Source organism: Miscanthus floridulus, chromosome 10 (genome assembly GCF_019320115.1).
Source record: "Miscanthus floridulus cultivar M001 chromosome 10, ASM1932011v1, whole genome shotgun sequence".
In the NCBI taxonomy this organism is placed as follows: domain Eukaryota; kingdom Viridiplantae; phylum Streptophyta; class Magnoliopsida; order Poales; family Poaceae; genus Miscanthus; species Miscanthus floridulus.
In genome coordinates, this window is record NC_089589.1 from 68,029,425 (window position 1) to 68,054,668 (window position 25,244).

A 25,244-nucleotide genomic window follows, 5' to 3' on the forward strand; every position below is an offset into this window, starting at 1 on the left:
CTATCAAACTAACGCACAACGGACTTGCAACCTATGTTCCAAACTTACTCTAGCATGGCAATTCTATGAATGTAAAGACAAGTATTGAATTGCTCAAAGTAAATACTCAAAGTAAATGCTCAAAGTAAATAGAGAGAGAGGAACGCGGCGATGTTTTGCCGAGATATCGGAGAGTCGCCACTCCCCACTAGTCCTCGTTGGAGCACCCGCACAAGGGTGTAGCTCCCCCTTGATCCACGCAAGGATCAAGTGCTCTCTATGGGTTGATTCTTCGACACTCCATCGCGGCGAATCATCCAAAGCCACTCACAACTTGAGTTGGGTCACCCACAAGCTCTGCTGGGTGATCACCAAGCTCCCAATCACCACCAAGCCGTCTAGGTGATGGCGATCACCAAGAGTAACAAGCACAAACTCTCACTTGACCACGCGAAGCTTAATGAGAAGATGGATGCACACTTGTCTACTCTTGATTCACTAATGAGGCTACTCTCTTGGATTCTCAAATCTCAATCACCTCACTAGGACCTTGCTCTTCTTGGCACTCACAAACGTGTTTTTCAGCTATTGGAATGAGCAAAAGTGACTCCACACACGAGTGGAGCTTCTATTTATAAGGCAGCCTGAAAAACGAACCGTTATGAGCTTCTGCGGGGTGACCGGACGCTCCGGTCATGTTGATCGGACGCTCCGGTCAGTTCAACCCGTGAACCAGTAAAAATGTGTTGACCGGACACTGAAAGGGTCCGGTCAGCACTGACCGGACGCGTCCGATCGCATAAAACCCTTACTGGAACCTTACTGGACTCGACCGGACGCTGAACCCTCAGGGTCCGGTCAGTACTGATCGGACGCGTCCGGTCGCAGATTCCAGTCTCTGGAACCTTACTGGAGTCGACCGGATGCTACCTTTCACCGTCCGGTCGCACCGAACGCAGACTACTGATCAAATGAACTGACCGGACCCTGCGGCCAGCGTCCGGTCACACCGAGGCCAGCGTTCGGTCAGCATTTGACCCTCCATTCACTTCCAACTCTCGATCATATGTGAATGAAGTTTGCTCCAATGGATCTTAGGCATTCGTAGGAGCTACCTAGAGCTAGTTTTAACAAGTGTGCACCACACCTAACTCACTAGACTTAACTAGGTCAAGTTACCCATCCATACCCCCCTTAATAGTATGGCCAAAGGAAAAACAAAGTCCTAAACTACTCTAAGTGTCTCTCCAACTCCAATCGACACTTAGAACTAGTCATCCTTAACCTTGTCGTCCATCCTTTGAAAACTAAAATGATTTCCATCATAGGGGCATGACAATTTTGATTGCCCGATCGATCTCCATTACCATGACCTAACTTAATTGCATCTGCAAAACACACGTTAGTCATAGTAATCTTGTATTGTCATTAATCACTGAAACCCAACTAGGGGCCTAGATGCTTTCAAGCATACCTTCAAATTTGTCACATCAATATTCCCAGCAGTTGTGGTCTCTTCGTCCATCTTCCTAAACTGCTCTTCCTTGGCATAGTAGCTACAGGGGCCTAGATGATGGTGGTGTTTGTTCCTCTTCGCCAGCTCAGTGTTACGGGCACTGAGCTCCAATGCCTCCAGTGAAGTCTTTTGAGCCACGAGCTCCTCCCATTGACTAGGAGTTATTTTGCCGAACTCGTTGAAGGGAGTTAACCCCTTTTGGATATACTTCGTGTTGAGCTCCAACCTCCAATGTCGGAATGACTCTCCCATCATCCTGAAAGCATTTTTTACCAGTTCGTGCTTACCCTCCGAAAATCTAAAATTGAGCTTCAGCTGCCTATCCCATAGTTCATTCTTTTTGTTCTATAGTACCTCTTTCTAGTTAGGGATTGCTGGGTTCAATTTATCTCTTACTACGGCCCTGATCGCATTATGGAATCGTCCTCTATGTTCCCAAGAAAGCAAAAGTAAGCATTGGTGTTATGAGTGAAGACTACATTAGGAACATTTTCAGCAAGTAAGCAAAAGTACAATTTTTTTTTGTATCCATGTCTTAGCTTGGCATGTGATGCTATGTTTTTTATTTCACTGTCCTCTATTTTTCTAACCTATACTCGCTTGATAAGCATTACTTCATATGGAAGCAAAAGTATAACTATCATGTGAAGGAAGCATATATTGGTATATATGTATATTTTCAAAAGCTGGCCTCTTCCAAGTTTCAACATAACTTTTAGGTATATTTCCATTTTAAGGGGCATTATAAAGCTCTTGCTTGAGTTGTGACGTAGTTGGATCTTCCAATGACTTCAATTGTATTGTCAATATGGGGCCCTTCTGATTTGATAACTGTTCTCTCTAGTGTACTAATAATAATAATGACTTGACACCAGAAATCTAGGATGTCCCAAAAATCTAGATTAGTGTCTAGCTTGCACAAAATTTCTAGTTCCATGAGTAGATCACGGACATGCACAATTTTTCAGCACCCATGGTGCATTTTACTCTTTTCCCATATAGAATTATCTTAAATGCCCCCCTTTGGTTGCTGACCTATGCTGTGATTGTTTTTATCAATTTAGTCTAATACTCTGTACTTACATGGTTCCTGCATAATTTGACCTCCAATTGTAGGACTTTTACCTCAGGAACACAAGTCACTATTAAACCATGGTCACGGTCAGTGGCAAGATCCAGTAAAGAATGAAATTGTAAACCAGGAGAGCTAGCAACAGGAACAGACACATGCACTTAGAAATGATCAACCGTCAAGACCTGAAATGGTTTCTCAAGGTTCTAATAACAACCCCCTTCCTACTAATACACCAAAAGAATATGATTTACTTAAGGCAAAGCAAGAGCCTGGGACCACATCTCAACAAGGTATTGTTGCTCAGCAGCTGCCTATGAAGCAAATGAAGAGTGAACAAACACCAATTGTCACTCAGCAACAATCTATGCAGCAAATGAAGAGTCAACAAACACCAGGCACAAATCAAACAAATAGTGCAACTACAACAGCAAAAGCCCCGGTTGTTACATTTCACATGTTAATTCCAATTTTGAGACGCTACCTTGACAAAGACAGGGATATGCAAGTGCAATCCATTTTCGCCAAGTTGCGGGTTTGTATATTGTTTTTATTACTACTGCACTAGAGTAATACTAATTTTCTCTTATAACATACATATTGATTCAAGTCAGTAAGTCTCAAGTAATCACATGGGATTTTTTTATTGGTTTTTATAGAACTTGCATGAAAGCCATTAATCTACTTATCCTTTTTCTAAACTTGATCTTTTATTTTTAATAGAAAAATGAAGTCAGCAAGGAACACTTCTTAAAAGTTGTAAGGAATATTGTTGGTGATAAATTGCTTAAGCAAGCTGCTTCACAATATCAAATGCAAGTAAATAATCTTTTGACTTCATTTTGTTATATGTAACATAGTCTGGCTTGCCGCCATTTATAAGTGTTGCTTAGCTTTGTACTCTTAGTGTTTATAAGTTAGGTCTGCCTGTATATCTATCAGCATTGCATGTAGTCTTATTGTAGTCATTCTTACCAGCACCTTTTGTTTTGGGGGGTTACTTACTCATGTTTGTCAGCACACTGCTCAGGCACAGCGAAGCCCTTAGACAAACCCAAGCAACTATTCTTTATCAGGTCAAGTTTCTGGTCAGTAGACTGTTCCCAGTGGTTCTATGACTGGAGATGAACAGAAGGGATATTCATTAACATTGTTATCTCAAGGAACCTAGAAGAAGTGAAGAACGCCAATGCAACTTTTGTATCCATACAGCACTGTTCATTACTATTCCACATGATTTTATAGCACTGTTCCCCTTTGAGAGATTCTCATGCTCCTAATACTACATAACAGTACAAAGGATGGACAACCAAAAAAAGAGGATAAAATCTAGGCTTTATTAATTTCAAAATCAACCATCTATCTACAGGGGAAACTATCCATAACCAAAAAAAAGGAAGGTATTTTGTAGTGGCATAATTTAGCACCGATCCAAAACACTAGCCAATGCAACTTGCCGCAGCACTCATATACAAAGGAAAACAAATAGATTTAAATTCAACACATCCATTCGATGCCACCAAGGAGAACATGCCCAACGAACTGGCCATGATGATGAGAGGTCACTGCTGCTGATTGAGCCATTGAAGGAAAAACAAAAACAGTGCAAAGAGCTGGAAGAAAGCATCAGCACACTCACCGAAGAGCTCAGGAAGGAGTGCGGACGCCGGTGGAGGTGTGCGGACGCCGAAGAGCATGGAAAGGAGTGTGGACGCCGGTGGAGGTGCGCAGAGGTCGCCCGCCGTTGGAGGTGTGGACGGTAGGGAAGGAGTGCGGATGTCGGAGAGCTCGGGCACCGTGGCCGCTCGTCGCGGGCGGGAGCACGGGCGGCCGACGCACCTGGACCACAGTAGGGCGGGGAGCAGGCCCACGACACCTCAAGGTCAGAAACCCTAGCGCCGTCGGCCGGGTGCGGAGAGGGGGCGCGGGTGTCAGGAGAGGTCTGGGGGTGCGGAGAGGGGGCACGGGCATCGGGAGAGGTCCGGGAGGTGGCGTCGGCGGGGCGCCAGGGAAGGAGTGGGCAGCCTGATGGCGTCGGAGGAAGAAGAGAGCGCCCTACAGGTTTTCACCCGTGCGCCCTTGTATTTATACTCAGGCCGATTTCTAGGGGCGGTTCCTAATCTAGCCGCCCCTACAAATGCATTTGTAGGGACGATTCTTGATCTAGCTGCCCCTACAAATGCATTTGTAGGGGCGGTTCCTAATCCAACCGCCCCTACAAATATTTTCTATTTTTTAAATTATTAATTATGTATTTTTTATATCACAAAAACACAAAGTAATATAAAAACAATTGTATATATGCACAAATATAATGTTTTGTATTATTCTATATATACAGAAATATATATATAAACAATTGTAGTCAAAACAATATAGAAAATAAAAAACAAAAATTAAAATTTTGACTTTTAAAACTTTGACTACAATTTTATGACATTAAATGCAATAAAATGAAATAATTGTAAACATAAAAGTTGTATAACTCATCAACATATACAACTTTTATTTTGGTCATCTTGTCACGTGACTTTGTTTGAACGATTCAAAATTTGAAATTCAAACAATTTTAACTTGAAACAATATTTTGAAAGAGTAAATGATTTCAGATGAAAAACTCATGAATACCAAAGTTGTAGAACTCATCAATATGTACAACTTTTATGTTGATCATATTTTCATTTGACCAAATTTGAATAGTTGAAATTTTAAATTTTAATAAATGGCAACTTCAAACAAGATTTTGAAACATTAAATGATTTCAACAATAAAAGTTGTGAACATAAAAGTTGTTGAACTCATCAATATCTACAACTTTTATTTTGGTCACTTCTTCATGTGACAAAGTATTAGTAAACATTGTTCATAAATTCACATATGACTTATAGTTTAATGAACTATACGAAAAACATGTTGATTTGTGAACAATGTTTACTATTACTTTGTCAAATGAAGAAATGATCAAAATAAAAGTTGTAGATCTTGATGAGTCTGTGAATAGCGGCATCTCATCGTAGTTATTGTAAGCTTCAACATCGTCCACGCCATCAACTCCAATAATGTGTTGTTTTCCAGAGGCAACCACGTGCTTTGTCTTCTTCTTCGGGAGAGGTTACTTTGTGGTTCAGACATATAGAAAACTTGTGCGACATGTGAAGCGAGTACCCAAGGGTCATCTTGGTAGCCTAGATTCTCAAGGTCCAGGACTCTAAATCCGATCTCATTCAGTTGGTGTTGTTTGATCCAGCGGCATCGAAATAGGGCCACCGTTATATTCCTTCCATAGTCAAGTTCCCATATCTCTTCAATGATGCCAAAGTATTGGATCTTTCTCCCCAATCCATCGAGAGCCTCTATTCAAACGCCGCTGTTTTGGTTCACATATTTACTATCCTTTGCGTGGGTATAATACGTATACCCATTGATGTCATAAGCATTCCAAGATGTCACTTGTCTTGATGGCCCCTCCGCCAACTTACTGATGGTAATAGAGTCTATGTTTCTCCAGGCGGTATGTTTTGGTCCTTCAACCATGTAGTTAGTCATTGCTTGTGTTGTTTCATGACCCAATCATCTGAACGATCATTTCTCTCCACCATAATGATAGCCAAGTGTTCATCAATATATGGTTGCATCAGTTATGTACTCTGCAAGACACTTTAATGCACCCGACTCACCTCTTTGTAATCATGGTCGATGAACACTTTTCTACCACTAGTGCCCTTCCCAGCCAGCCTACCCTTATGATGAGAATCGGGTTTACCAATCCCTTTCTGTACTTTTAGGTACTCTTGACAACACTCAATGACTTCTTCAGTACTGTAACCCTCTATTATGGAGCCCTCTGGATATGCTCGATTATGCACGTATCGACTTAGAACCGACATGAACCGCTTGTAGGACCACATTTTATGCAAGTAGCAAGGGCCCAGCGCCTGTATCTGATGAACCATGCGAATCATGAGATGTGACATTATATAAAAAAAGCAGGAGGTAAACACATCTCCAGTTGGCTTTGTATCTCCACCACAAATTCATGTAGGTCACTCAGCTCTTGCTTGCCAATCGTCTTCTGTGAGATCTTCGAAAAGAAGTAGCACATGCGGGTGATGGCCATTTTCAAGAACTCTGGCTTTATAGCCCTGATTGCAATAGGTAGAAACACTATCAACATCACATGGCAATCATGAGCCTTGCAGTGTGTTATTGATAAGTCCTTTATCGACACTAGCTTCTTCACATTTGCTGAAAACCTAGTCGGGACTTTGACCCCCCTTAGGAAAGTGCATATAGCTCTTTTCTCGTCTGGTGTTAGGTTGAAGCATGTCGTGGGCAGAGTATATTTTCCATTAGCCTTAGGTACCGGGTGAAGCTGTGGCATCACGTTTAGCTACACCATATTTTTTCCATGCTTTCAGACCATCCTTTAACTTGTCTGTGTCCATTAAGGTAGCAATGATACTCTCAAAGACATTCTTCTGCACATGCATAGCATCAATGGCATGGGGGACCTCCAAGTCTGGCCAATAAGGCAGATACTGAAAAGAAAATCGATTGTTTCTTGAAAGGTGCGCCTTCGACTGGAGGTGTGCTTCTATCTCTGTTCGTCCCATCCGGATTCTTCTTTCCATAGACGATGCATTTGTTTTTCACCATTCTATACATGTGTTCTCCGTTATGACGTCTCTCCGGAGGGGGTTCAATCTCTGAGGCATTGTCATAAAATCTAAAGAATAATTTGCTGCGGTACTTGTGACTTGTCTTTAAGAAGCATCGATTCCTTAGGTAAACTATCTTCTTGGATGCATCCAAGTACACCCATGTAGTACCATCCAAGCAAACCAAGCATCCCATCTTCCCTTTGATCTATCCAGATAAAGCAAACAATGTGGGGTAATCATTAGTAGTAATAAATATTATTGCTCTACATATGAAGTCCTCCTTTAAGAACGCGTCGTACATCTACTCCCCATGCCTCCATAGCCTCTCCATTTCTTACATCAAAGGCTCGAGGAACACGTCTATATCAATGCCTAGTTGTTTAGGGCCAGAAATAAGAATAGTAAGAAGGTACTTTCTCTTCTGACACAACCATGTTGGGATGTTGTACATGAAGATCACTGACCATGTGTTGTGGTCACTCATCCTCTCATTGAAGGGATTCATTCCATCGATGCTCAAGCCAAACCGTACATTCCTTGGGTCATCGCTGAATTCTTTGTGCTTCTCATCAAACCTTTGCCGCTGACTACAATTAGTCGGGTGTGCAATCTTATCATCATCCACCTTGCGCTCATCATCCCACCATGTTATGAGTGCGGCTTCTTTAGGGTTTAGGAAGATACGTCTCAAGCGGTCGGTCGCTGGCAGGTACCACATTACCAAGGCTGGAATTCTTCTCTGCTTTGCATCGTTGCCTAATGGAGAGTCCTCTGGGGGCTGAGATTCTTGTACCATCTTTTTGTACCCTTCTTATTCCTCTTTTTCCCCGTAGAGGCTTCGTCCCCACCATAAAGATCATTGTTCTTATACCGGCTGGCCCCACACCGGGGACTTTATCCAGTGACTAGAATGTTTCGCCATGAAAAAGTATACAGTGGTTGGGGCATGTATGGATTTTTTAAACCTCTATTGTCAATGGACTTATGACCTTCTTCGCTTGGTATGTGTTGGTGGAAACTAAGTTTGGTTGTGGTAGCACCCATGACAGGAGATGCAATAGATTATTGAAACTACAGTCTGACCAGCCGTACTTAGCCTTCAGGATGAGCAGCTCAAGCATAAAATATAGCAATGTCCAATGTGTCAGACAACCCTTTTCAACACCATATACAGTTTCCTTTGATGTTTTTGTTACCCTTTCCAAATTTTCTAGATCTTTTGGGCTATTTAGTAAAATCACTAGTCCAAGGGCTCGAATCATGTCCTCCAAATTATCTTTATCCCTGACACGTGCTGCATCATCAATATTGACACCACCTTCATCGTTACCATCCCAACCACCAGCATCACCACCTTGTTCATTGCCAAATTCGAAATCCATTCGTGCATCAAGCTCTGCTGAATATTAGGACAGTGATTCTATGGTTTCGTCGTCGTATTCCTCTTCATCCTCATCGTTAACAATAACTGTTTCACCATGATGAATCCACACTGTGTAGTCCTCAACAAATCCTCACATAATCAAATATGATCTGATGATAGTCACATCTGTCTATGCCATACGGTTCTTGCAATATTTACAGGGGTAAATAATTGTATCATTATTCTCTTTCAATATCGTTGCATGCTTTTTTGTGGCTTTAATAAATTTATCCACCTCTTCACGAAAATCTGCCTTGAACCTTAACGAACCATACATCCAAGAGTTCCTGTACTCCATCTTTTACAACAACAACAAAATAAACATTAAAGGACTACTTATTCAGATATATATAAAAATGAATCAAATTAATAATTACTTGAGAATAATTGTATATACTTCACATATATATGAATATGAATCTAATATAATTACATGAAGCATACAAACACACCATGGTAGAGGAAAAATAATTAATGGTCCATTTATCCATAAATAATTAAAATACATATTTATTGATTACAATAAATAATTTTAAAGACAACAATTAGCAATAATTATACTTTACCCAATATCTTTCATACAAACCCTAATCCAATTTTATCAAACATAAATTTACAAAAATAAAACTAATAAAAAAAACTAAACCCTAGATCTAGATATACATGCACATGAAACATGCATAAAACTAACTAATTGTTCACTAAAATCAAGAAACATTGACCAAATAAGGGTATGATCTTGTTCTCCTCCATAATTTACCCTAGTACATTTAAAACTTGGGTCTAATTTGCTTCATAAGTAGCTCAAGCATCTTAGAAGAGAGAAAAATAAAACTTTAATTACTCAATAACCAATCATTAAAACTTCAAAAAAAAAGTGTGGAATAGTATTTTCTTATCTTCTACAACCTCTCCACCAAAGGATTTAATATCAAAACATTTCCCTTTAGTAGAGCAATTTTTAGGAGGTGCTCAAGGCCTCCCCACCTTTCTTTCACGGTTTGGAGTGAGTGACCTGAGAAAGAAGAAGGTGCTGCAGTTGTGCTATATATGGGTCATTTGTAGGAGCGGTTCGTGATTGAGCCGTCCCTACAAATCGGAGGTATTTTATACGGGGGCATTTGTAGGCGCGGCTCAATCACCAGCCGCCCCTACAAATAAAAATGCCGGGGGCGGCTGGTGAGTGAACCGCCCCTACAAATCAAACCCATTTGTAGGGACGGCTCGTATCACCAGCTGCTTCTACTGTTTAATTTGTAGGGGTGGCTGGTGTCTGGGCTCCCGAGCACGCTACTGTAGGGGTGGCTCCATCACCCGCCGCTCTTAAAAAAAATTCGTCCCATTACTAAAAAAAAAAAATCGTTTTTTACGTAGGGACTAAAAACCACTGTTTGTCCATCCTAGCAGTCGGTGTGGCAATCACCTGAATACTGACGAGCAACACAATGCTTTGGATTATTCATAGCCAAAAAGCGAACAAGCAATCAGAGATGCCAGTAAATTTAGATGTTCTACAGACTCAAAACAATCAATACGACATGGCTGAGAAGGAGGAGGTCGAGATGTGAGAGGCATACCGATGGAGTTATGGGTTGTCGTCCTCAATCCTACGTCCTACCCCACCTTCGGCCTACTCCTAGGGCCCTTGAGATGCCTGCAGACATCAAAGCCATGCCGATGGAAGGTGTGAGGGCGTGGACACAGTGAGGCGGCACCACAGGGATCACCGCGGTGGTGGCGCTGGTGCGCCACGGCCCGTCACGGCGCGGACGGAGGCACGGAGCCTCGTCGTGGGTGGAGTAGAAAACTGCAGGGTTGGGGAAGAAGAGGCGGCGGCGGCGACCATCGTGCACCAGAAGCGGCATCCGTCATCCTCGTCCGTACCGGTAGAAGCGAGCGGCGTCCGTCGTCCTCGTCCCTGCCGGCAGACGCGTCCACTGGGCTGGTTGATGCCGCGGCGTCTCTAGGAGCGGGATGCGATCATCTACCTGTGCACCAGGAGCGGCGTCCGTCGTCCTCGTCCGTTTCGGCAGGCGCGTCCGGCCGCACGGCGGTTCTTGCGGGCAGGGAGCGAGGATACACGACACAGCGAGGAAGTGCGGAGGTTGTCGCGTCGAAGGCCGGGCGGTGTCACGTGTGCGGGCGGGACTGCAGGAGGCACGCAGGAAGCCGTGCAGACGTAGTCGAAGAGGGTCGCTTGGGTACAAGCGGGCGGGTAGAATCACCGGAGAGCGAGGCGTCGGAGGGGAAGCGAGGGAGGGGACGGGTGGGGTGGGGATACGACGGTTGAAGGGGCGACGGGCGATGTGGGTACACGGGCGGGTATGTTATTTCTCGCGTATGAAAAAACGTAGGGGGAAGAGATCGGTGAAAGGGAAAACGTGTTTGGTCACATAAGTATCGCCCTTCTTCGTTTTGGGTCCGCTGTCAGTTTTGTATGAAGCGTTGGATGGAAAATCTAATCAGATCCGAGGGTTGAGATTGTAGGTGTGTAGGGGACTTTTAGGTGACAGGTATTTTATAATTGAGTTAAATGCATGAGAGACCGTTGAACTTGTAACGGAGTGTCACTTAGGTCTATGAGCTTGAAAAATACATTTCTGGATACCTAAACTTATTAAATGATACACCGCAGGTCCATACTTGCCACACGGATATTTTATCTGACATGGCAACACCACGTGGCCGAAAATATGCAATGAACACCCTAAAATCTAAGGAGCTGGATGTGTATGCATGTGTTGGACGAAGCAGGGCGACGAGGAAACAGGGGAAGCAAGCAGCGCTTCATCCCGCCTCGGCCATGGCCACACGCACGAGCTGCTGCCCGCCCTGCCTCGTCTCGTCCCAAGACCGTGCACCGTCATCACCCCGCGCAAGTGGGCGCCCTCGCCGTGCCCTAGAGCCAGCCCGAGTCCCATCTGTGCCTCAGTCGAGCTTGCCATGGCTGGATATTTAAGCAGAGCACGCACGCGTCGCGATCACCTTTGCGCCCTTTCAAAATTCGTCCACACCAGTGCCTCCCATTCCAATCCCTCGCAGCCATGAGTGCGCCCGGTTGTTAGCTAGCCCCTGGATGAGACCTCGGTGCAAACCATCTTCAATAAGTGACGAATTTTGGAATCTCGTGGAATCGGCCGCCATGGCCGCCGGAGCTGAAGCTCTGCTGTGGCGCCAATTCTTTTCCTCTCTGTTCTATCCAAGACGTGTTTTAGCATCGCCTTAACGCCCCCTACATGAACTTTGCACAGTTTGGCCAGTCTCCTTGCCGTCTTGTGGTTAGTCGTCTCCAACCCAGCGATTAGATCCCCCTCATGTGACCTTGACGCCCTGTCGCGGGAGGAGCCCTCCGGCGCGTCGCTGGAGTTCCCCGTGTTCCCCACCAACGTCCTCTTTTGGGGCACCCACGACGAGGTCACCAACGCCGGCTTGGCCACACCCCCGCCGCCCGTCGCCAGCACCAGCGCCGCCGCCGCGAGCTCCTCGGCCTCTAGGCGCAGGAAGGAGAATCTGGTCATCGACATCTCGATGCGGCCCGTGGCCCTGAGCACGCCGCCCATGAACTCCCCGCTGCCGGCGAGTCGGATGCCCGGGTCATCGACGGGGTGTGGTCCCCGATCTCAGCCAGGCTACGGTCGCTGCGCCGGCTGCTGAGCAGAGGCAAGCAGGCCGTGGTCGGCACCTCCTACAGCCCGCGCGACGCCGGTGACATCGAGCAGGGGCTCGCTGGAGCCGAGTCCTCCCGCCCGCCCAAGACGCCGAAGATGCCTCCGTTGACGAACTGATCCAGATCCCCAAACATGGCTCGGCTCTGGAGGTGAAGACGAGGTCACGGGCAAGTGGCGACGTGGGCAGGGGCGAGTGCGGCATGTACAACGCTTGGCAAGGCGCAGCAGAGGTGAGGTGGGCAGCGCATGACGCGCTCTGCGCCATTGCGCCGAACGGTGGCGTGCGTGACCTGGCGAGGGAAGAACCCAGATGCCCTCTTTGGATATTCCATTTAGATTTCAGGGGGTTCACTGCATATTTTCGCGCCACGTGGCAATGCCACGTCAGATAAAATACCCACGTGGCAAGTATGAACCTATGGTGTATCATCTAACAAGTTTAGATATCCAGAAATGCATTTTTCAAGTTCATGAATCTAAGTAACACCCCGTTATAAGTTCAAGTGTCTCTCATGCATTTAACTCTTTATAATTCATTCGCTTCTTTATAGTATAGATAGATATGTGTAGGTTCGAATATGAATTTTAATCTATAATGAGAGGCATGCTTAGATTTCTCGCTGAATTGACTTTAATAAGACACATGAGCTTGGATTTAAAACTGATATCATCTTAGTGCTACGGAAAAGCTTTTAATAACACATCTTAAGTTATTACACACATGCAACATGCTAAGAAAAGCTATTACACACATGCTAGTCAGGTGATTCGAGTCATGGCTAGGTCCATGCCTTTACATCAAATCTCCAGTGTGATAAGCCGATCTTAGTGTACATAAATCACATACTACTAGTACTCGCTGCAACATAAGTACATCCTTAGGAAGCTTGGAGCAACTCATAACAGAGAACATTACGACGAGATTCTTAAAGGTTCATTGCTAATATATTGCTACAACCAGAGCACATGATTCACGGGACCAATCTGCCTCGAGCACTTGCTACAGCTGGAGCAACCTGCGGACTATTGCAACCGAGCTGCTCCCATGCTTCAGCACATAGAGATGACATAATGCATCCCCAGCGACGTTCCATGCAAATCCACACTTGCTAACATCACCATGAGCACGTGCAGAGCCATAAGCGATCTGGTATATCGCGCAGGCCTCAGCAAACACTGTCTGGTGATCCCTTGGGGTTTCTTCAAATTTTGCAGCGCTGTACAGCATCTACAAGTTTGCAAGTCATTACATGATGTACAGTTAGTACCAGCTTAACAGGATGTCTGGATGTGACTGGGCGTTAGAAGGATCAGATAATTACCTGCTTATATTTTGCGTGAACCTGCTGAAGCTTCATGTTCTTTCCTTCTTTGGAGTCAAGCAAGAAAAGTGACCTGTCCGTCAGGTACTCTTGATAGCGGTTTCTCCACATCTCCATGCACATTTCTGATACTTCCACATCAGTGAAGCATCGGAGGAATGATATCTCTGAGAAGCTAAGCAAATGAACATGATATGTATTAATCCTCATCTATGACAGAAGTTAATAGAAGTGGCCAATATCAGCAATCAAACTATAAACTTAAGAAAAATGCTCCTTTCATTAAGTACTCCCTTTGTCCCAAAAAGAATGATGTTATGGGGTGTGTGCCGGTCAAACTTTCTTAAGTTTGACTGGATTTGTAGAAAATACCAGTAACATTTATATCTTCAAATAAGTTTATTATAAAAATATATTCAACAATCTATCTAATGATAATTATGCATTTTAAATGTTAATATTTTTTTAGATATATTCGGTCAAAATTGTAAATGTTTGACTTCTGGTGAAGTGAGAATAACATTCTTTATGGGATGGAGGGAGTAACTCTCAAGCAACCTGTTATTGACATCCATTTGTTGCAATGGAATATTAATGAAAAATAGCAGCAACACTAAACTTCAAGAAAATATGGTGGGAAGTGAGCAAAAGAGATGGGCAAAAGGTGCAAGTGATTTGCAATTTCCAGATGCCCCAGCCCAGCTGAAGATAGCGTTTGACTTCTAACTGTGCAACTATTAAAAGCTTAGAGCATAGCTGCAAATTATTGTAGCAAAAGAATTTGTGCCTAAATGAATTCAATAAAGACTGCATGAAACTTCAAAAATAATGCAGTAGCTCCCAGAAATAGTATGTAAAAATCTCGTTATTTCTCTGGACAAGATTAGTGACAATGAAGCTTGTCTATATAGAACATATCCAAACCAATCAATGTGAAAGGAAATCAGGAAAGGCTAACCACTGTAAAGGTTATTCAGCATAAGGACAAAGCAGGCTCACCTATTGGAAGTCTGTTTTCAATTTGTGAAAGTGCTTCATCGTAGATAGCACCCAATGCAGATTTCGAGTGGTATGAATGACATCCAGTTTGTTCCATGAAGTGTGGATAATGTTTGACCATCAACTCTCTGGGAACTTGGACCTAGTCACCATGACAAAGAAGAAAAAGGAAAGGCTCAAGTCAGTTCAAGTAGAATGAACAACTACTTGCACCAAACTTTTGTCTTGCTAAAGAGATGAAACTGTTGTTAGAAAAGGAAGGAAACAAATGATACTTAACACCAAGCAAGCATAAAGACTGTAGTACACGATACACAGTAACTGAAAGCAATAATATGATAATAAACTTTCATTATCACCAATGATGTTCAAAAGTATGAGTCACTATTTTCTTTTCTCGAACACACAAGAGCTGAAAAAGTAAGGTTCAGTATAACTCAGAAGCTGAAAGAAATGCGAGAGTTAAACCATGATCACCATAGAGGCATGACCATTGGTGCTATGCCTTCTGCCATTTGAAAATTCAATGCTAGTGCTGGTGCTACTGCTACTGTGGTGGTGGCTAGGATTGGACGCGAACTGTCCCCACGGCGTCATGGTTGCAGCCGATCCAGGTCGCACCCTGACCATGCGCTCCGGCACCGTCCTCAACCGTAGTCAACCCGCCCCACCGCTGCTCCGTGCCGGTAACTTGCCGTCGACCCTCGTCGTACCCCACCACTCCCTCCCTACTCCGCCGAGATCCGTCTGATCTGCAGGGAGCCCGCCGCTGGGCCATGCCGCGTGCGTCACTAGAGGACGCCTCCCACCAAACCACCTCGTCGCCCTCCACTACCACTGATTCTGATCCTTTTTTGACTTGTCGTTTGCCCTTTCGTTTGCCCGATCAGGGTTGAGTCACCCACTGCTTGTCGACCTCACAGTCCTCACACATATCTACTGTGACATTGGCATCTACTACACTGGCATCTACCCCTTCGCCCGTGCGGCTAGGCTAGGCACACGATGCTAAGGGGCAACGGCACGCCTTCCCACATCGCTTCTCAGTCATCTCGTCTACACATGTTCATCACCGGTTCGTCATTGCCACCACAGATCATGACGTCTCCGCAAACATCTTCCATTGCAGTACCGCCTCGCTTGTCGGTCATCTCATCTGCATGTCTTCATCGCTGGTTTGTCATCGCCCCCACAGATCAAGACACCTCCGCCAACTTCTTCCATCATTTTTCTAGAATGCGCAGGAGAGCTGCGCATCTTTGTATTATAGAGAGAAAAAGGATCGGCCCCTTACATGAGCTTCACCACCTCACTCCGGGCCGAGCCATGAGGGGTTGAAAGAAACAAAATAGTTTGCACTGAATAAAAAACCCAGAAGGATGAGACCTGACCACCACAAACTAGATTAACTAGCCCAAGGCGTGACCTAGACCAAGAGTCCGTAGGCCTCGTACAATCAACTATTCCACCAATTCTCTACCTCCAAGTACCACTAAGAGGATAGATTGTGTTCGATATGACAAAGACATACCACATTAAATCAAGTTAAACAAAAAATGGAGACTAAAAGCGTCACTGAAAATAGGAAGCTTTTGTAAAGAACACAAATCTTTCAAAAGAAATCGATAGAAAAACCACAAAAATTTAGAGATATCAAGGTCCAGAAGATCCAAAATGGTTTCAGACATATAGGGTGGTGAGGTGACACTAATAACGTGACAGTAAATGTGCAAAAGAACAGATGCATTGCTACTACAGGAAGAGGCAGTGTCATATGGATCATGCTGTACATGTCGTGAGTCCTATGAAACTAGCTGTGTGTTTATGAAATATTATCAAATGTAGGAGCTAGTATTTTCTATAACTGTCTATAAGTAACATGAAGGGCGGGCCTGGTGCAAGCGGTAAAGTCTTATTGCTTGTGACCGGAAGGTCCCGGGTTCGAGTCGCAGTAATGAGGACATTCCTAGCATTCACTCATCTCCAAATGAAACTACATTTGATATAGCTAGTCCGATTACAAGGAGTAGAGCAAAACAATTGGAGAAGGAAATTCATTCTCAGGTGAACGCTAACCTTATGCTTAATAATCAGATTATGTTGAATGGGCCTATGCTTTTGAGTACTTGTTTCAATGTTCTTAGGAATGATGGAGTGCACGAACAAGCGTGGGATGATGATGGATTCTGCACGCCAAATATAAGCAAGGAACCTGGACACGCAAGAGAGAGAGAAAAGAACATTCAGCTACCATGAATAACAGTCGTTGGAGTGCAAGCAAATATTTCGGAAGTTAGGAATGCATGCAGCCAGCAACCGGGTTGCTATCCACACACGTTCCAGCATGCATGCAGAAGAATGCCAACCATCCATGCGTCCCACTAGGCCTGGCTATTAATAAAGTAGTGTTACAACTTTCCACTACATGTTCTCATTTATTTCTTCCAAACTGAAACTCAACTAGTATTATATATCCCTGTAATGGGTGACGTGAACAGTAACTTGGAGATTGCAAATTCAGAAATACAAACTCTTTGAGTTCTTGTTCCAGCGTGAGTCTTGAGAGGCTTGCAAACTTGATCTTTCGATTCCTGAGGGAGTTGTAGAACGCCGAACTGCGGTTTACCCAGTTTGTGCCTTCATATCTATACGGCGTGATTGCGTGGGCTGTTTCGTCGGTACGTGGAAGGGTGATTGTCTCGGTAGTTCGTCGCGTGGGCAGCCTCGCGGTGCATTGCCTCTTCACCAGGTCATGCAGCGACAAGTTATCAAGTTCACGGATCCTTCGAGAAGATCGGGACACAACTACTCGTCACACGTGATCCATAGACGTGTGCTCATCATCTGGTACCAGAGCCTCCGTTTACTCGTTAGGATCATTCTTATTTTGGTAGGATAGTTTTTTATATACCCACAGTCCACACATAGACAAATAGAAAACCTACAGCCTCTCATTTGTGCCTGATTTGTAGTTTGCATTATCGAGTTTTCAATCCTTTGAGACTTGTCTAGTTGCTGAAATTTTTCTTTTGCACATCGTTCTAACTTTTATCCTTGATCAGCTGAATATATATATTAAAAAAAACCCACCCGTCCCACCCTTGATTGCTTTTTAACCGCCACAAATTCCCACCCTTTCCACCCGAGTTTTCTTGTTCTTTGGGATGCGCCACCCCTCTATGTTGTCTTTGCTGCGCCCCCTTAGTTGAAAGTTGTGCTGCGTTTGTCTCAAAAGATATCAAAAAAAAAAAAGAAAAAAAAGCGAGAGTATATATATAAAAAAAGAAGAAACAAAAGAGACTTGTGATCAGCACGCCAAAAGGGGCTTGAGCAGCACTTTGGTTGGTGCGAGTTGTTTCCACTTCTTCCATATTGTTCCTTTCTTTTGCATCTTTTTCTTTCTATTTAGCAACTTAGACTTGTGTTATTTCTCTTTTGGATTATTATTCGGTTTTGCATCACTACATTTCAGCGCACTACTTGTACATTTTATCCCCACCAAGCTCCACTAAAAAGCACCGTGAGCTGTTGCACCGTAGTCTCTGGTACAATCACTCTTCCACTACAGATTGCAGCCCCGGTTCTTGCCCTTTCTAGGAAGAGAAAGAACTTGTTCAACAAGTGGTGAGGGAGTGATTCCACATATATTCCACATATATATTGTCCTTTTTTCCCCTCTACTAATATGGCAGGACGTGGAGATGGTGCCGCTGTTTCGGTGGAGGAATTCCAAGAGCTGCGTACACAAATGAATGATTTGATGCAACAACTACAAACTCTCCAATTGAACATGCCTCATAGAGAACCACCACCAAATGAGGATGATGACAATGAAGATAATGAGGCACCACGTCGTGCCGCTGGTCATGGACATGAACGTGGTGGGTTTGGCCATGGTTTTGGTCGTGCTCGGCGCGTTCTAGTTAGAGGTGGAGATTATGATGGTGATGATGATATGTTGTTCGACATGGATGATCATCGGCATGGTGTCCATCATGGTTATCGTGACCGCCGTCGTCGTCGTGATGATGATGGTTTAAGCAAAGTGAAAGTGTCTATTCCAAAATTTAACGGAAAGGAAAGTGCTGATGATTATTTTGAGTGGGAGACCAAGGTTGATCAGATCTTTGATTTCTATACTTACCCTCCTGTCAAGAAAGCAAAGCTTGCTGCAATTGAGTTCACAGGTTATGCAATCACTTGGTGGAATCAAGTGTGTGCTGATTTCCGCCGTGTTGGACATGATCGTATTACTTGGGATGACATGAAACGAGAAATGAGGCGGAGATTTGTTCCTGCCCATTATTCTCGTGAGCTACATTTAAGGCTGAAACGTCTTGTCCAAGGTCATCGTAGTGTGGATGAATATTTTCAGGAAATGGAAATGTGTCTACTTCGTACCGGTATCACTGAAGATGAGGAATCAACGATAACTCGATTTCTGGTTGGTCTTAATAAACCAATCGCAGACAAGGTGGACATGGCTAATTACAACACTATGGATGAATTGCTACATTTTGCAAAAAGGGCAGAACGGCAGCTTGCTGAATCTTATAAGAACCATACTTCATTTTCAGCTCCTCATAGTTCTACTCCATGGCGCCATTCACAGCAGCACGGGTCAGGGGTGCACACACCTTCATCTCGTGCAACTTCTCGTTCAATTTCAACGTCTGCCAAACATTTTGATTCAAGAGGCAAACTGAAAATTCCAATCAGTCTAGCTCCTCTGTTACAGCAGCCCAACGGAAGACAAGCAAGATTGAGTGTTTTAAGTGTGGTGGTCATGGACATAAGCAAGTTGAATGTCCCAATAGACGCACTATTATTGCATTTGCAGATGGTTCTTATGATTCTCAAAGTGAAGAGGAGGATGAGCCTATTACCCAAGCACTAGCAGACCTTTCTCTTGACACTTGTGAGTATTCAGCAGAGGATGGTACTTTTGAGCTAGGTCTGAATTGTTTAGCCATTCAATCTCTTCCAGATTTTGCTTGGCTTGGGCATACCCAACTTGGAGGTGATGGCCTGGGCTTTACAAATCAGGTGGCAATGGTTTAAAAAGACTAAAGCTGATCGTCCATGGTTTGATCTGGAACTGCCTTCGCACTCTAACTCGCTAGCCCTTTTTGCCATTGCAGTCATGACTAAGGTTGGGAATGGTCAGAATACTCTTTTCTGGTCTGATCGATGGCTTCACGGGTGTTCGATTGAAAATCTTGCGCCATCTGTCTATGCTTGTGTTTCTTCTAGAATTCGCAATAGCCGGACTGTGGCTGCAGCTCTCACCAATGTGCAATGGCCAAGAGATATTCAAGGAGGCCTTTCCTGGACTGGTATTAGAGAATTCTTGCAGCTATGGGATTGTCTCTTGGGATTTACCTTTACTGACCAAGAGGATCGTCACACATGGAGGCTAGATTCAAGTGGTTGCTACTTTTCCAAATCTACCTATAAAGCGTTTTTCTGTGGTGCTGTGACCTTTGAACCTTGGCATCGGTTATGGAAGTCCTGGGCCCCAAGCAAATGCAAAATGTTTCTGTGGTTGGCAATCCGTAATAGATGTTGGACGGCAGACATGCTCGCTAAGAGGGGTCTCTCTCATCCGGATAAATGCCCCCTATGCGATCAAGAAGATGAGACAATACAACATCTGTTAACATCTTGTGTGGTGGCAAGACAAGTTTGGTTTAGATTATTTTCTATTTTGAACCTAGCAGATTGTGTCCCCCACCATAACGAACTAAGTTTTGCTGATTGGTGGCGCAAGACTATTAACAGAGTTAACAAGGAGCACAGAAAAGGAGTGAATTCTCTAATTATTCTTGGGGCCTGGATTATTTGGAAACATAGAAATGCATGTGTTTTTGAGGGGGCTTCACCTTCGATTAACTTGATTTGGAGTGAGCTGAAGAATGAGCACAGCCTTTGGTGTTTGGCTGGTGCGAAAAAGCTAGAAGGGCTAGGTTTGTTCAGACTAGGTCCTTCTAGTTAAGGTCATGTCGGGTTTGTTTTTATGGGTCTTATTCTTGTGTATGTGTAATCGCCTCATTCATATTTGGTCCCCGTATGAGTATCCTGTTGGGGACCCCCCCCCTCTTTTTTCATTCTCTATAATACAATGAAACGCAGCTCTCCTGCGTTTTCAAAAAAAAAAGATGACTTATCCCAAGATGATGTTCTTCAGCATCCAGCCGAGATTACTTGTGCTGATTTTGATAAGTTGCTTGCTGATTTTCCTGATTTGGCGCCTTCTACTCTGAATACACCGTCTCCTTCTTTGGTGGTTCGGTGGGTTCTTTCAACACAATTTGTTGCTGCTGAGCAAGGCCAGCGCCACAATTTGTTTCAATCACGATGCAAAGTGAAAGGACAAGTGTGCCGCTTCATCATTGATGGTGGGAGCTGCAACAATATTGTTAGTGCTTTGCTTGTTGAGAAGCTTGGTTTGCAGACACGTCGCCATCCACATCCGTATCACATGCAATGGCTGAATAATTCTGGGACAGTGAAGGTTTCAGCTATGGTCCGCTTGTCATTCTCCATTGGTGACTATCATGGAGAGGTTGATTGTGATATTGTACCCATGCAAGCATACCATTTACTGCTGGGTCGTCCATGGCAATTTGATGTGGATTCGGTGCACTTTGGACGGTCTAACAAATATACTTTCATTCACAAAGACAAGAAGGTGGTTCTTGTTCCATTATCTCCAGAAGAGATCTATGCTTCAGATGTGACTCGCATGAAAAGAGAAGAATCTGAGAAAAGAAAATTGAGTGAGGCCCCCAACACTAGTAAGGGAGAGACTCATAACCCATCCAGCCACATAAAGCCTCATTCCACTTCAAAACAGCTATGCCAAAATGAGTGCTTATTTGTGAGCAGGAGTGATCTGAAAGAAGTGAAGAACACCACAGCCCCATTCTTTGTGCTCTTGCACAAGGAGGTCCTAGTTTCAACTACCGATTTACCTTCATCGCTGCCTAGTGTTGTTCTTGATCTCTTACAGGACTTCGAAGATGTTTTTCCCGATGAGGTGCCAGCTGGACTTCCTCCACTCCGCGGAATTGAGCATCAAATTGATTTGGTACCAGGTGCTTCTCTTCCAAATCGTCCATCCTACCGCACCAATCCCGAAGAGACAAAGGAAATTCAGCGACAGGTAAAAGAGATTTTGGACAAAGGGTATGTTCGTGAATCCTTATCACCATGTGTTGTTCCCGTTCTTTTAGTCCCGAAGAAAGATGGTTCTTGGCGCATGTGTGTTGATTGTCGTGCTATCAATGCTATAACTGTTAGATATTGCCATCCCATTCCACGGCTTGATGACATGTTAGATGAATTGAGTGGCTCAACTATTTTCACCAAGATTGATTTACGCAGCGGCTATCACCAAATTCGCATAAAAATTGGTGATGAATGGAAGACAACATTTAAGACCAAATTTGGCTTATATGAATGGCTTGTGATGCCCTTTGGTTTGACGAATGCTCCTTCAACTTTTATGCGTTTAATGAATCATGTTTTAAGAGCTTTCATTGGCAAATTCGTGGTTGTATATTTTGATGATATCTTGATCTATAGTAAATCATTTGATGAGCATCTTGATCATATCCGTGCAGTCCTTACTGTTTTGAGAGTCGAGAAATTGTATGGAAATATTTCTAAGTGCACCTTTTGCACAGATCGTGTTGTTTTCCTTGGTTTTGTTGTGACTGCAGATGGCATCCAGGTTGATGAAGAGAAGATTAAAGCGATAAAGGATTGGCCTACTCCTAAAAATGTGAGCCAAGTCAAAGTTTCCATGGTCTTGCAGGTTTCTACCGGCGCTTTGTTAAAGATTTCAGTGCAATCGCTGCACCCCTTAACAATTTGACAAAGAAGGATGTTCCATTCAAGTGGGGAGATGAACAGGACCAAGCCTTCGAAGAGTTGAAAAGAAAGCTTTGTGAAGCACCGCTGCTACAACTACCAGACTTTGGTAAGACCTCTGAGATCGAATGTGATGCAAGTGGTATTGGCATTGGAGGTGTGCTACTTCAGGAACGTAAAATTGTTGCCTACTTTTCTGAAAAGTTAAATGGTCCACATCTAAATTACTCTGTCTATGACAAAGAGCTTCATGCCTTAGTTCGAGTTTTGACAGTTTGGCAACATTATTTATTACCTAAAGAATTTGTCATCCACTCTGATCATGAAGCTTTAAAATATCTCAAAAGCCAAGGCAAGCTGAACCGTCGACATGCTAAATGGATTGAGTTCATTGAAACATTTTCCTATGTTGTAAAACATAAGCGTGGGAAAGATAACATTGTTGCTGATGCTTTATCACGGAGATGTGGCTTGGTTACACAATTAGATACAAAAGTGCTTGGTTTGGAATCCATTAAAACACTTTATGCTGATGACTTTGATTTTAAAGAACCTTTCTCTCATTGCATTGCTGGAAAAGGCTGGGACAAGTATTATGTGCATGATGGTTTCTTATTTCGGACTAACAAACTATGTATTCCAGCCTGTTCGATTCGTCAAGTTCTTTTGCAGGAAGCACATGCTGGTGGCTTAGCTGGTCATTTTGGCATCAAAAAGACATTGGACATGCTCTCTGATCATTTCTTTTGGCCACATATGCGACGTGATGTCCAGCGACATGTTGAGCGTTGCATAATCTGCTTGAAAGCTAAGTCCCGCCTTAATCCCTATGGTCTTTATACTCCATTACCAATCCCAACTGTACCTTGGGAAGATATATCCATGGATTTTATTCTAGGGTTACCTAGGTCTCAGAGGGGGAGGGATTCTATCTTTCTTGTTGTTGATCGCTTCTCTAAAATGACACATTTTATTCCATGTCATAAGAGCGATGATGCTTCACACGTTGCTGATTTGTTTTTCTGGGAGATCGTTCGTCTACATGGAGTGCCAAAGACTATTGTTTTAGACCGAGATACAAAATTTCTAAGCTATTTTTGGAAGACCTTATGGGCTAAACTTAGCACGAAGTTGTTATTTTCCACCACTTGTCATCCACAAACGGATGGACAAACTGAAGTTGTCAACCGTACCCTATCCACCGTGCTGCGTGCCGTGCTGAAAAAGAATTTGAAGCTGTGGGAAGACTGCCTTCCACATGTTGAATTTGCTTATAACCGGGCAGTCCATTCCACAACAAATTTTTGTCCATTTGAAATTGTTTATGGTTTTAAGCCGCATACTCCCATGGATCTTTTGCCTTTACCATTACAGGAACAAGTTAACTTGGATGCAGCAAAGAGATCGGATTTTCTCAAGAAGCTACATGATGAGACAAGAAGGAATATCGAGAAGAAATCAGCACAATATGCAAAGCAAGCGAACAAAGGTAAGAAGAAGGTTACATTCCAGTCCGGAGACCTCGTGTGGTTGCATCTACGCAAGGATCGATTTCCCCAACAGCGCAAGAGTAAGTTATCTCCTAGGGGTGATGGTCCGTTCAAGGTTTTACACCAGATAAATGATAATGCTTACAAAATTGAGCTGTCACCTGAATATTCCAATGTGAGTACAACATTCAATGTCAAAGACTTGCTTCCATTTGTTGGTGAGCCTGAGTCGAGGACGACTCCTCAAGAGGGGGAGGCTAATGAGGACATTCCTAGCATTCACTCATCTCCAAATGAAACTACATTTGATATAGCTGATCCGATTACAAGGAGTAGAGCAAAACAATTGGAGAAGGAAATTCATTCTCAGGTGAACGCTAACCTTATGCTTAATAATCAGATTATGTTGAATGGGCTATGCTTTTGAGTACTTGTTTTAATGTTCTTAGGAATGATGGAGTGCACGAACAAGCGTGGGATGATGATGGATTCTGCCCGCCAAATATAAGCAAGGAACCTGGACGTGCAAGAGAGAGAGAAAAGAACATTCAGCTACCATGAATAACAGTCATTGGAGTGCAAGCAAATAATTCAAAAGTTAGGAATGCATGCAGCCAGCAACCGGGTTGCTATCCACACGTTCCAGCATGCATGCAGAAGAATATCAACCATCCATGCGTCTGAAAGCTCTAGTTTGGTTTTGGTTAATTGATGAAACCCTAAGTGATAACCTAGTTTATCAATGTGATTATGAGATAGGTAACACTACTCCAAGTGATGAAGCAATGGCGAAGATCATGACGATGGTGATGGCATGGTGATGATCAAATGCTTAAGCTTAGAAAAGAAGAAAGAAAAACAAAAGGCTCAAGGCAAAGGTATAAATGATAGGAGTCATTTTGTTTTTGTGATCAAGACACTTAGTGAGTGTGATCATATTTAGGATCGATAGCCGTACTATTAAGAGGGGTGAAACTCGTATCAGAATGCGGTTATCAAAATGCCACTAGATGCTCTAACTCATTCCATATACATTTAGGATCTAGTGGAGTGCTAACACCCTTGAAAATGTTTGTGAAAATATGCTAACACATGTGCACAAGATGATACACTTGGTAGTTAGCACATTTGAGCAAGGGTGAAGAAGTTAGAGGTGAAATGGAGTTGGTCGCAAAGATGCTGGCGTCGGTCAACTGACCAGACGCTGGGTCGCTCATTGACCGGACGCTGAAGGGCTGC

The 25,244-nt window shown here is 43.6% G+C and overlaps 1 protein-coding gene and 1 pseudogene across 4 annotated transcripts in view; one reads left to right on the plus strand and one right to left on the minus strand.

Moving 5' to 3' along the window:
• Positions 1–13,007: 13,007 nt before the first annotated feature.
• The window catches only part of LOC136486710 (probable RNA-dependent RNA polymerase 3), a 59,262-nt gene continuing 47,025 nt past the window's right edge, over positions 13,008–25,244 (minus strand). For 3 of the 4 annotated variants that reach the window (XM_066483669.1, XM_066483671.1, XM_066483670.1), the window contains exons 15-17: positions 14,641–14,782; positions 13,642–13,808; positions 13,008–13,547 (exon numbers count right to left, since the gene is read on the minus strand). In XM_066483669.1, coding sequence (XP_066339766.1) covers positions 13,320–13,547; positions 13,642–13,808; positions 14,641–14,782 — 537 coding nt within the window. In that variant the 3' untranslated portion in view covers positions 13,008–13,319. Of the gene's footprint in view, positions 13,548–13,641; positions 13,817–14,640; positions 14,783–25,244 lie in introns of all 4 variants that reach the window. The other variant, XR_010766929.1, reaches the window with a different exon arrangement.
• On the plus strand, positions 18,326–24,432 carry LOC136487203 (uncharacterized; annotated as a pseudogene).